The sequence below is a fragment of the Antechinus flavipes genome, chromosome 2 (assembly GCF_016432865.1).
Source record: "Antechinus flavipes isolate AdamAnt ecotype Samford, QLD, Australia chromosome 2, AdamAnt_v2, whole genome shotgun sequence".
In the NCBI taxonomy this organism is placed as follows: Eukaryota; Metazoa; Chordata; class Mammalia; order Dasyuromorphia; family Dasyuridae; genus Antechinus; species Antechinus flavipes.
In genome coordinates this window covers 187,433,740-187,447,651 of record NC_067399.1, presented here as the reverse complement: position 1 = coordinate 187,447,651, position 13,912 = coordinate 187,433,740, and the positions used below count along the sequence as shown (strand labels likewise).

General features: G+C 36.1%; 1 protein-coding gene across 1 annotated transcript in view; it reads right to left on the bottom strand.

The window, feature by feature from the left end:
• Positions 1-12,984, bottom strand: part of ERICH1 (glutamate rich 1) — an 82,568-nt gene extending 69,584 nt beyond the window's left edge. Inside the window, exon 1 of the mRNA XM_051976008.1 lies at positions 12,869-12,984. Within this exon, the coding sequence (XP_051831968.1) occupies positions 12,869-12,890 (22 nt within the window). The 5' untranslated portion in view covers positions 12,891-12,984. The remainder of the gene's footprint in view (positions 1-12,868) is intronic.
• Between the last annotated feature and the right edge of the window lie 928 nt (positions 12,985-13,912).

The following is a 13,912-nucleotide window of genomic DNA, read 5'->3' as shown; positions in this document are numbered from 1 at the left end:
AAGAAAAAAAGGTCAATACAACTGATTGAAAAATTGAAAACATTTGAAAATACATGCAATGTTTAACCTCTTTACAAAGGCATAGGTTAGGATTATCTTCTCATATTTCTTAATTTGAATACCACTTGATCTTTATAAGGGCATTACATTTACTTTTTTGTGTCTTGCTCCTTCCAGTATGTATATAGTTTCAGTTATTATATATATTTTTCTTGACTCTTCTTACTTCATTATCCATCAGTTCATAAAAATCTTTCCATGATTCTCTGTATATATCACACATCATTTCTCATAGCACAGTAATATTACATTAATTTATAACAATTTGTTCAGTCTTTCCCTAATTGATGGTATCTACTTTATTTTTTGCTCTACTTCCTCTGTTCTTCAGATCTCTGGCCTGGTACCAGCAGTCCTCAGAACTTTGTAGCCCAGGGGCATCTGAGTTGTAGGCCCTGACAGACTTTTGCTCCACAAGGGCTATAGCAAAGCTGACTATTGAGCCCTAGGCAAATTTCGACATTCTGGAGCTGGGGTCTCCATAACAATGAAAAAAGGGAGAGGAGACAAAAGTCTTAAGTGTGTCCTTAGATCGGCTAGTGCAGTAAGGAAGGCGTACTGAGAGGTAAGTAGGTCAATGAATGTTAGTTTCTAGGTGGTTTTTTAAAATCTTCTTTTGGATTTTGTGTGTTATAAATCATGTAGCAATTGAAGTTTTATTTTTATTGCAAAATTTTTGTTTTGGAGAGGTTTGAAAAGGTCATGGAGATTGGGAGAAATGCCTCATTCACCATCTTCTTGCTCACATGATCCAGAAGTCACAGTAATATATATTTTACATTATTCATTATGACTAGGTTGGATTCATAACAAAAATATAGGAATGCTTCAACATTAAGAGAAATATTAGGTCATTTTCTTTATTTTGGTTTAGACTTGTTTGGGTCTGGCACTAATGCTTGGAGAAAAGAACTCAAACTCCTTAAAGTTCCCCAAAAGAGGAGTTAAAGAGAAGGTCATTTTCTGGGTTCTACACAACTGAGAATCAAGTTCACTGGGACTTGTATTTGTCTTGCTACTGTGACTTTCAGACTCCTATGCATTGCCACATGACCTTCCCTGCTACCAAAAGGCGCCTACCATCTACCATAAGTAGGCACCTATGAGGTCACCAGGCATTTCTAGCTACTCTTCAACTTAACTTTCTGATGTGTATCATCTCAATTAAAATGTGAGCTCCTTGTGAATAGGAATTTTCTGTTTGCATGCCTAGTACTTAGTAAAGTGCTCATCATTATTATATATATCCATTACAGAAAAATCCTTTGACAAAATATTGCACTGATGTTTTATAATTCTCCTAAAAAGCACAGGAATAGAAGCACCTTTCTTAAATGTGATCTGAAGTTTTCATAAAAGAAGCTTGAATTATTTGAAAAAAACAATGAATAAACACACACTCTGTAAGGTCTTTTCCAACAAGATCATAGAAAAGCAAAGATGTCCATTGTTTTAGATGATGTTGAAAATTTTAGATATAAAAAACACAGGAAATACACGAAAAAAAAGAGGAAAGCAATTTGGAATCATGTAAATAAAGTGACTAAAATATCATTACCCTTTGAACCTGATACTCCATTACTGGGCCATTAATAAGGAAAAAAAAAAAAAAAAACACAGAATAACACTTTCTGTAAGAGTTAAAAATTGGGGGAAAAGGTAGACATTTATTATTTAGGGAACCTGAACAGATTGTGAAATATCAACATAATGGAAAAGTACTGTGCTGTAAGAAATGATATATGTAATGAATACAGAGGATCATGGAAAGATCTATATGAGCTGATACAAAATGAAAAAAAGCAGAGTCAAGAAAACAATATGCATCATAACTACAACAATTCAAATGGAAAGAGCGAAACACCCAAAATAAATAAATAAATGCAAAAAAATTATAAAGTAGAACTCAAATGAAGAAGTACAAAAAAGATAACCCCAACCTATCCCTTCATGGAGGATAGGAAATGTTACATTTTGAATATTTTTTGACTTTCTTAATATTTTGATCAGTTGCTCTGACTTCTTTTTTCTCTCTAAAAAAATATTGCCATATGAGATAGCTCTTTAGGAGAGGCAGAGCAAGGGATATATAAAGACATTATGGTGACCAAAAAGAAGTGAATGAGATTGGTAGAGTAAAGAGATAACAAGAAGAAAAAGAATTGATCCTTAAGATAACAACCACATTAAAAAGTCAAGATGAGGAGAAATAAGAAAAGGAGTTGAAGTAATGACTGATTTCCAATAGCCAAATTAAGGGTCCTTAAGGTGAACAAAGGCAAAAATAGCAGCCATATTGCACACAAGAAAATTCAATTATATATTTTTCCTGTCCCTGTTATGTCTACCATCCTCTGTAGTAACCCTGAATTCTTAGCCCCTGGTCTTAAACTAGGGAGAAGTCAATGTCCAAAATATCAACTTCCCCATAACACAAGCCTGAATCCTATAGGTCAAATGGTACCTCAGAAATATTTTAACTTATGTTTCTCTTATTATTAGTGATTTAGGACATTTTTTATGTGGATTTATTCTTCTGAAAATTGGCTATTATATCTTTTAATTATCAATTGACTCTTATTCTCATAAATTTTATTCAGTTGTCTAGAGATCTTAGAAGTGATCATTATCAGAGAAACTTGCTGCAAAGATTTCCTCTTGCACTCTTCCCATTTCCTGCTTCTCTTCCAATTTTAGTTGCATTGATTTTATTTGTACAAAAACTTTTTCTAATTTTTTCTCATCAAAAGTGTCCATTTTACCTCCTGAGAACCTCTCTATCTTGTTCAGTCATGAACTTTGCTTATGTCTTCCTTCTCACCTCCTACAGGCTGGGTCTCCAAAAGGCAGCTATTGTTTCTTTTTCTGGGGGGACCCTGAGGATCCACAGGACATGTCTAATGCTTATAAACCCCTGCAATTATCAGATGTTATTTTTGTGGTTGTTGTCTTTTGTACCATGACATCAGGGAAGGGATGCCATGACAGGCAAGTGAGTTGGATTTAAATGAGGGAGGGCTGGACAAAGTCACCTGCCCTACTTTTCCCTCCAGAGCCATCTGGGTCCAGTGGCAAGATATAGATCAGAACGACTGTTGCTGGCTGTGGATAAGTGACAGACCTGGGACTTTGTAAGCAAAGCTTTTCAACAGGTTTCAGTTGGATGGAGTTTGCACCCATTAAGGCTAGTCAGCAATTGAGGCAAAGAAAATCCTCCTTCAACTAGTCAAAAAAAGGAGAAAAAATCCAAATAATTAAATGAATCTGAGAAGGGAGGACCCTCAGGGTTTCTGGACAAAGCAGAAATGACTGCTATTTACACCCAATCTTAGTCAAATAAGACCCAAACAAATTGGGGCTGGCCTGGGACTTACAGATGGCCAATCAATGAGAATCAGACTGATTTTGATTTAGGCCTAGTCCATAGAAAAGAAATCTAGCTAGTAAACCCCAAGATATTTTGGGAGGGTTCAGAATTCAGAGGTGAAAAAATGTTTTTGAAGAGCATCTCTAGGTAGCATCATCTTCATGACGTCATGGTACTCTTTGAGAACCAAGGACAAACCACAATCTTCATTCATTTTTCCTTTCTTCCTTTCTTGGTAAGAAGTCCTAGATAACTCCTAGAAATCTTTTTCTTCCCTCCAAGAAGCCCTCCTGAAGTTACCCTTAGCTATGGTGTCATTTTCTCCTCAGCTCACTAGATTGTAGATCTTTACAATCTCACTGTAGATTGTAGAAGCTTTTTTTCCTCACTGGGTCAACTTTGTGTTTGGCTCCTGGTGCAGAAATTGCTCCAGGGCCACTGGTAGGACATCTATAAGACATTAAACTCTTCCATCTCACTAAAGTTCAAAACATCTTTCTTTGGTCAAGTTGAGGCCAGGAGATGGAGAAGAGTGAGGCTCTTCACCAAGTGATTCCTTCTAAGGGACTTGGATAGAAGTGCCCTCTTATTTAAATGTCAGATTCTCAAATGTTTGGGCTGCCAAACTGGCTTACTGCTTTGTAAAAGGGAAATCACTCATATTCTTGAGCTGTTAGGTGGAACTGTGAATTTGTCCTGTCATTCTGGAAAGCAATTTGGAACCATGCCTAGAAAGTTACCAAACTGTACATATCCTCTGAACCACTATTCTACCAATAACTCTACATTCCAAATAAATCAAAAAAAAAAAAGAAAGAAAGAAAAGGATCTATATATGCAAAAATATTTGGTCTTTTCATAGTAGCCCACATTTCAAAATGAAGGGAATATTCTCCTAATGGGTAATAGTTTCAATTTCAGAGAAAACTGGGAAGATCTTTGTAAACTGATACAGAGATAATATTCGTAAAAGCTCTCAGCATCTGATTGTCTGGCAATCAGGAAGTACCATGCAAATACTTGTTCCCTTTCTCTCCCTCCAATCAAAAGAGGGCAGTCACTAAATGTAGTCAGAGGTCATTGAAATGAAGCAATATCCATGATGATGGATTTCTGTTGATAAATTCAACCTGAGGAGAAGCATGATATTTCAAAAGAGGTCAAAGGAAAGCAGAGCAGCTAGTGAGAAATGAAGCAAACACCTACAATACATTATTAAAAGGATGCTTCATGAAAGTCTAGAAAAAGAAGTGGTGATCATAAGAGTTAGCATAGTTTCATCAAGAGGAGTTCATTATACATTGATTTTGTTTCATTTTTTTGAGAGGATTACAAGACTGGTATATCAGAACACTCTGGTATAATTTATTTAGAATTCAGTACAGCATTTGATAAAGCTCATTAAGTGGTTATGTGAATAAGCTCACTATCAAGTAGGTGGAATTCTTAACGGAAAGAGGAACTTATTGGAGGAAAAGGGTTGGTAGGGAAGGGGGGAAATAGGTACTTAGGGAGATGAGCTGCTTTTGGACATACAGAGTCTGAGATGCCTATGAAGTACCAAAGCAAGGGGGATGATTCTGAGGAATTGCAAGTCTTGAGAAAAATGAAGGCAAGACACAGAGATTTGGCTATATCTTCTGCATAGAGATGATGAATGAATTCATGAGAACTGATGAAATTATCAAGACAATTTATGAAAAGAGAAGAGGGTCTAGGATGGATACGTAGTGTGGTGCAGCACTAAGAAGGTGAGATGTGGATGATGATCCAACAAAAAGACTAAGAAATAATGATCAGGCACATAATACTAGAACCAGGAGAATGAGTTATTTCAAAAACTTAGCTAATCTGAAAAAACTATTCCCAAATGGAAGAGACATCCTGAGAAACAACTGGGTTGTCCTTCACTTGAGATATTCAGATGAAGATTTAATGAACATTTGTTGTGAATATGGTACTGGTAATTTTTGTTCAGATACAAGTCAAATTCTCTGTGAGGCACTAAAGAAGTCTCATATCTGCTACTTAGCATAACTATGTAACCTTAACTTTTCCAAGTTTTGGTTTCCTTATTTATTAAATAGAGACAGGATTAAGTGACACTGAAATCCTTTCCTTCCAATTCTGACATTATGATTCCATTAAGAATTTGTTAATCAGAAAGACAAAATAAAGAAGAAATTAGCATCAGCTCCAGTAGCCAAAATAGTAAATAATATTCAAAAGCTCTTTATAAAATAACCAAATAGATTAACAATCATCTTCTTATCAGTAAGAAGTTTAACCAAATAAAATCATACTTATTGATAATTATCTTGTATTTCCCCTAATATGCATATAAAAATAAAATATTTGTCAGATTCCCACGAACAGGTCCTTCTTGAGAAAAGTATAAATATCAAAAGAAAAATACTTCTGTTCATTTGTTAATTTGAGGTTGCTTAAGAGGAATTCTGCTTATTTAATATTAAATGTCATTTAATATTAAATATTATTAAATATTAAAATGTCTAGACTATGAAGAGCCTAAAAATTAGCATATTAACATACATTTTTATGTGTATTTCCCTAGGCTTCAGAGACACAAAGACAAAAATTACAATCTTCCATCTCTTTAAGAAATTACATTTTCTTTAGAGTGGCTAAAACATTTGAGAACCTAACAACTTGGAGAATATATGAAAACATTATGCATAGGAAGTTGCAACTGAGCTCATAGGTAATCTAAAGATGAAGATTTGCATTCCTAAAATGAAAAATAGATTGTACAAAGATGTACAAAGAAATGGAATACTAATTTAGGGGTTAGCTCCTGACCTTCTAGTTGTTCCTATACACACACACACTCTATCACTAGATTCCATTCATTTTTACTGCCTATCCTCCATGTCTGGAAAGCTCTTACTCAATTCTGCTTCCTTCAAGACTCATCTAAAATCCTTTCTAGTGCCTTCTAATGATTATCTCCAAATTATTCTTGTTTTGACATAGTTGTTTGCATGCTGTATCCAATATTAAACTTCTAAGTCCCTTGAAAACAGGGACAATCTTCTGCCTTTCTCATACAGGAAGCACTTAATAAGTGCTTGCTGACTCGCATGTACAATATCTACTATTTTCCTATATAATCTACATTGATCAATAAATTAATAAAATCAGCAATAGCTTTCCAGTTATTTCTGATGTCAATGTCTTGGTCTTGCATTGCAATCACAAGCCATTTATTTGATATTTCTTTGGAGATATGTTGGTGGTTAAGTTCATGTAAAATAAGCTCATGGAGGGTCTTTAGTTGTTAAACTGAAAAAAAATCAGTGATAATTATTGTCAGCTTTTATTTTTGTTTTATGAAGAGAAATTTTTAAGTTCTAGAAATATTTTTCTAAATTTTTAACCTATCATTATTGTTCTTGTTATAATTACTAAATTTAGATCTTCCTGACTACAAAATCCATCATTTTATTTACCATTCTATTCTGCCTTTCAGAAAGCAAAAGACCTATGTCATTACCACAGATAAAATCATGTCAGTTTTTTATGGTGAAAAATTTGATAAATGCCAAGAGCTTTTGTAGCAAGAGTTTCCTTTCTGGTTTGTTAGCATTTGTGTTTGTAGAATTTTCAGGATAGATATCATGCTGCATTTCCCAATTGGTTCCCAGAATGATGGCTGAGGGCATGGGAATGGAAGTAATGTTACCAAGGCTCTGGTTTCAGAGTGTTGGGCTTTCTCCATCAGTCTGAATGAATAGATGATAAAGTGGTGATGTTGTGTGACTTGCAGCTGAAACCTTCCACATGTGTTTTCCCCACATTAGAATGATAATGACCTTTTTTTCCTTTTTTTCTTTTTCTTTTTTTTTTTTTTTTTCCTTTTTGCCAAGGGAATTGGGATTGAGTGACTTGCCCAGAGGCACACAGCTAGGAATTGTTAAGTGTCTGAGGTCTGATTTTTTTTGAACTCAGGTCCTTCTGACTCCAAGGCCAGTGCTCTATCCACTGTGCCACCTAGTTGCCCTTCTCATATTAGAATGTAAGCATATTGCTTCATTCATTCATTCATATACATTGAGCCTATCTACTACAACGTACTGTCACAGGTATAATGAGGTGATGGAGGGAAAGACTAAGAATTTATTAAGAATCTACTCAAGTAATGGCACAGTGGACAGAGCACCAACCCTGAAGACCTGAGTTCAAATCTGACCTCAGAGAATTAACACTCATTAGCAGAAAAGTGGGGAGGGATATATAAAAACCTAGGACTTGGGTTATACATATGACATGTTTGCTAGGCTCTTAAAACAATTTTTATTTCAATGGGTAAAACTCCAGAGTTTTTTATTCTAAACGACCAGGGCAAGTCAATGATGCTAAGAAGAGCCTAGGGTTTTATGGAAAGGGAAAGGTTCACCTTCAGGTATGTTTGATTAGTTTTTCATCACATCAGAACAATTCTAAGTACTCTGTAGTACAAAAGAGCCATTTAATAAATGTTAAATAAATGTCACTCTTGCAACTAATTTGATTAATTTTATTTGCACACTGTAACAGATGGGGTTGTTGACAGGAAGATTTTATTCTATAAATTGAAAAAGTCTGAGAAACACTGATTGACTTGTAACCAATATGTTATGTCAAACTTTCTTTATTTTATTCTGATAAAAAGTCTGCTGTTATTTTCTTTATATAAGTTCTTCAATATGTGTAGAACATAGTCCTCCTTTACCCCTACCTTTTAGAAATACTAGTTTTCTTCAAAACTTAATTTGAGAGATATTTCCTGAGCTCCTCACCAATAAATGTTCTCTCTCTCCTGAAATATTTTATATTTAGATGGACTAGTCAGTCTGGAATTGGGAAAATCTGAGTTAACAATCCTGTCCTAGATACTTACTAGCTGTGTAACTGTGGGCAAGTTACTTAACCTCTACTTGCTTCAGTTTCCTCATTTGTAAAATGGGAAAGGCAATAATAGCCTTGTTGTGAGAATCAAATGGGAAAATATTTGTAAAAAGTACTTAGCAGTGTTTGGTACTTGGGAGGCATTACATAAATGCTTACTTCCTTCCCTCTTTACTTACGTAGTATTTTGCCTTTAATACCTTTGAAGCAAGGGCAGTTTCTTTTCTGTCTTTATATCTTTAGTGCCTAACAATGCTGCATACAGTAGGCAGGTAATAAAAGTCTGATGAATTGAACCAAATTATAATATAATTATCTGGATAGGAGGCTAGATTTTTTTACATAAGAATAAGAAGTCCAAACTCTTTTGAGAAATTATAGACTTCCCTGAAGAGGATATGCAAAATTTTATGGCTTGATACTATCAAAGCAATGCCATTTAGAAAGAATAGCATCTGGTGGAACTCAGTATCTATAGAGAACTGGCCATCTTCCATGATAGCAGCAAAAAATTTCAGTAAGCACACAAAAATATTCTCATGTTATTTTTCACTTGATATCAATAATAAAAAGATAGATCAAAGTTACTTTTGTTCTAAGATGTTTCAAGGAATCATTTAATTTTTGACAACCATAGGAGACACTTTGTTGAAGAAGAGCCTTTAAATATGGCTTTTTGCTTTACTGAAGCCAATGATTTTTAGTTAAGCAATAAGCACAGTGGAAACTTATCCTCACTGATTGATTCTGTAACTACAAACTACAAAAAAGTCAGTTTTGTGACTATAAAGACATTTATTCTCTTATCTGAACTATGACAGGCAGTTGTATGAACAATCTGTAGGAATGATTCATTAGTATTAGACTGATGAAGTAATTCCACTCTTGCATCTTAGATATTTCTTAGGCTTCACTTTTGGAACTGACTTTGAGTAAGAGAAAAGCAGTGGGCAAGATTACTTTTGAGATACTGTATTATTCTTTTAATGATTACAAGCTTCTTCCTGAAACAAAAGATGATCTTTTTTTTTTTTTTTTTTGATGGGGGGAATGGAATTTAAATGTTATGTATTTAAGGTAGATTATACAATTTGTTCTTTTTCCCATAGCTATTCCCCTTGTTTCTAACACAAGCCACAAAGCTGTCTGGAAGATCATTATCTCTGAACAGAAGAGTCAGGAATTCAGGACTCACAGATCACTAAAGAGTAGCATATTCAGTCAGTGCTGAATTTCATCTCTCAGACTGAAAGATCCCTTCTGAGCCTTTTGAAAGGAGTTAGGAATGAGGGGAAAAGCCTAGAAAGATCCCATTTTATTCTAGGATCCTTCTCCAAAGGATTCCATTTGAGGATAAATGAGGAAGAGAAAATAATTTTCCTTGTACTCCAGCAGGGTCAATTCTCTCAATATGTATCAATTACATATGCACTTGCTTTCACTAGCTCCACAGTTAATGATCAACCCCAGCAGAAGTATGTTGGGTAGACCTGTGATGGACTATGGGAGGATATAGGAGTTTATGGGTTGTGATCTGCATTATTTGAAGGAATTCATATCACTAAAATATCACAGTGGATGACTACTAGTGTTTAGATACTGATGCATTTATATGAGACACAAAGAACATCTTCCTTAACTTATTACCTATAAACCACACATTTTATATAACATGCAATTTAGATGAGATTTCTACATTTGCGTTTCCTTTATTTGTGAATGGTAAATTTACACTTTGCAACTTTTCCTCTATGTCCCCTTTATAAATTCATTGATTGCCCAGAGTGTCTATACTATAATTTTGGGGTGACTACTATATACTATAAAATTGGGGTGGCTTTGAAGAATAATAATACACATATAGCATGGGAAGGGATATTAGATATTATGCAGTCCAATCTATTCTAAACAGGAACCATCTCCCTTTTCCCAAAAAATATATATTAAATTTTTGACACATAGTCATCAGATAATGACTTCTAGTTATGGGAGCCGAAGTCAAACCATCCCACTTTTGAACAGCTAAGAAAGTTTTCCTTATAATGAGTCAAAAGCTGTCTCTTTCTATCACACTACTATTGTCCCTAGTTTGCACACAATGGCTATACCAAGCAATCTCTTTCCCATAATCACAGTCTTTCAAATAACTTACATATGAAAATATAGCAGTAATTAATAGAACTCATTGTTTCCATTGAGGCCACCATCATTCTCAACCAGTCACCCAAATTCCTAAACTTGGAATCAGTCTTGACCCTTTTCTTTTTCAGATATCATATGACCATCATTCTAGTTCAGACTCTCATCATCTTTTGCATAAATTGCTAATCTCCAAATTGGATTCTGTATTTTTAGTCTCTTCCTTTAGGATAAAACATCACTCTTATGATTGGAATTTAAAGCAATTTGTAATCTGGCTCCTGCTTACCTTTCTGGATTGATTTCACATAATTCCCTTTCATGTACTCTATCTTCTAAATGAAATAGCTTTCTTTCTATTTTTTGAATTCAATATTTTATTTCTCATCTCCCCACTTTTGTACATGAATGGCCCCTAAATCTATAATGTGCTGTCCTTACACATTCAACTCTACCTCTCAGAAAACTTATTTTCTTTTAAAGATCAGTATAGAGCATAGATATCATCTCTGAGAAGAAATTTCTTGCATTCTCCCTATCCATTAGTGATTTCTCTCCAATTATTTTGTATTTACTTTTCCGTTTATTAGTTATATCTTTCCACTACCCCCCTAAGCCAATGCCCTTCATTTTTCCCTCTTATTAAAATGTAATTTTGACCAAAGAAATTTTTTTTATGCCTTTTACATTAATGGAAATTAATGTTTGCTGAATGACTAGGCCCTTTTCTGAATAATCAGTTAGTATTTCTAAAGTATCCTTTGTTCAGCTGTAATATTCCCCGTGATTGGGAAGTAATGGGATGAGAAAGGACAAAAAGGGAAGTATCATTTATTGGGGATGACGTTTATTTTCAATGAAGGTTTCATATTTAGTATTATAACACCTCTGTGACACTTCAATCTCAATAGAACAGAGTAAATTCACTGATTTATCTCTGTTGTTGAAACAGGATTTCATAGCCATATTTTTAAAGGCCAGAAAAAAGTAATTTTTAGATTAAAAAATCTACTAGTATATCTTCAATTTAAACTTTGTTAAGTTCCTATTAATCCTCCAACCTCAAGTTGTAAGTGTTCCTCAAAATATTGATCAAAGCAGAAATTTTCTATCTGAAAAGATGATCACATGACAAAAAAAAATTAGACCACAGAGTTAGAACCGTTAGGTAGTTTAAGAAAACTAAAGGGAGGGGGTTGGAGAGACACCTCTTACTCTTTATTAGTGATAAAAAGCAAGACTACATTTCTCAAAATCTTCCTGAAGTTTCCAAATGAACCTAGAAACTCTAGCTATCTTCAGAATAGTCCTCTGATGACCTAAGTCCCAGAATCTTGAAGCTGGTAAAAGACTTCACATATAGGTAGCACTGGAGGACCTCTGAACAGGAATCTCCTATTGACATGATCATGTACCTCCTATTTAAAAACCTCTGGCAATGGGAAGTCACTATCTATGAAATTTGCCCATTCAACTTTTGCACAATTATAGTGATTTCAACAATGTTTATTAACCATTTAATATGTACAAAACTTTGGCCTAAGCAGAGGAAAGATGGAGGAGTTAATGTAAAGAGAGCCAGCCTTAGCTCTGAAGTGGTTCCTGACCACATGGAGTTTATTGTCTAGTGGCTTATAGGGCAGAGAGATACTATCAAAGTACCTAAACTCGTACCATTCCTTTTGTTTTCATAATTCGTATAAACAGGGTAATAGTGGTCCTGACACTGGAAAATAGGATAGAATGTGTCCCTACAAGTTGGGTGGGGGGAAAATGGGGAACAGGGATGATGACAAGGTCTGGAATTAACAGTTTGAAACAGAGTTTGAAGGCTAGGGCAAGACTAGCGACGAGGAAGATCAGGCTGAAGTACAGGGATAGAGGGAGATGTGAAATAAGGAGCTGTTGAAGGTGGGGGTGGGGAGAGTAGGGGAAAGGTCCAGGGAATAAGGACGAGAATAAGGAGCTGAGACCCAGTGTAGGGAGGGGGTGGGGAGTGGGGGGGCAGAGATGGAAGATATAGGGGATAACGGCCAGAGAAGAAAGGATGAGGGCGAGGAGCGAAACAGAGAAACAGGATTAGCGATTGGACAGGGTTGGGACGGGGAAGGGGTGGGAAAGGGTGCTGGGACCAAACTGTGGACTGGAAAACAGCTGTACCTCTAGCCGGTCCGGCTAGTCCCGGTGACATCTACTAGCCCTGCCCAAGGGGCGGATAAACTACCCTTCCAGGTCCAAGGGCCTCCCAGGGAGTCCCTCAGAGACCCGGCGAAGAGGCGCGGGCAGGTCCGGCCTCACACAGCCCAGGCCAGAGCCCCCGCAACGGGGCTCAACAGACGCCTGAATAATCGTAACCCCTTTACAAGCGGTCCTCGAGAGGCGCCTAATTCTCACCTTGCTGTTTGGCGCTGGACATGGCTCCAGGAGACGCCAGGAGAGCTCCAGCTGCCTGAAACCAGAACCATCACTCCATTCCGCACCTTTACGAAGGCCTGCCCCCTAAATCCCGCCCACAAAGGTTTTTTGCCCAATCCTAATCCCGCTTGTCGTTTATTTTGCTGTCAATTACTGTCATTCTGGCCTTTGATTGGCTAGTTCGAAGCGAAGAGGCAATCAACTGAAGCTTTCCTGCCAGAAGTTGGCTTTTGAACATGCGTGCTTTCCACCGCCCAGTTACAGGTTGAACGGCATTCTCTACTTGTCGTATGCTGTTAGTTAATATGTTAGAGCAGCTATATGGATCGTAATAGTCAGCCCCCATTAGTTTACTGATTGGGTTGTAAACCTCTTATGGGCAGGTACTCTTTGTATTAAGCGTATAGTAGGTCTTTAGCAAGTTTTTATCGATTGAATGTTTGATTGATTCGTAAATGAGACCCGAAGAGGGGCCTGAATCCAGGTTTCCAGAACTCCCAATCCAGTGGTATTTACAGGATAAATAAATTAATCAACAATAAAGAAACCGCGGGGGAATGGTTGGGGTGGGCGGAGTGTTGGGGTTAGGGCAAACGAAGGCCGCTAGGAGGCTCAGTGAACGACGTTCCTGGCCCGGAGTCAAGATCTTAGTTCAAAAGTAGCCTCAGACTCTGACTCCTTGACAAGTCACTTAGCCTCTTTTTTGCCTCAGTTTCCCCACCTTTAAATGGGGATAACAATAGTACCTATCTCCCGAGACTGTTATGAGGATCAAATGAAGCAATAATTGTCATGTGTCTGGTACCTAATAAGTACTATGTAAATGTTAGCAATTATTATCAATAAGATTATTAGATAGCATTTATATGGGGCTTTAAGACTTGTAGAGTATTTTACACATTTTCTCATTTGATCAATCACAATCCCATTTTACAGATAGATAAACTAAGGATGAGAGTGGTTGTGACTTGCTCAGGACCACAAAACTAATAAGTTTTTGAGATAGGATTTGAAGTCTAGAAT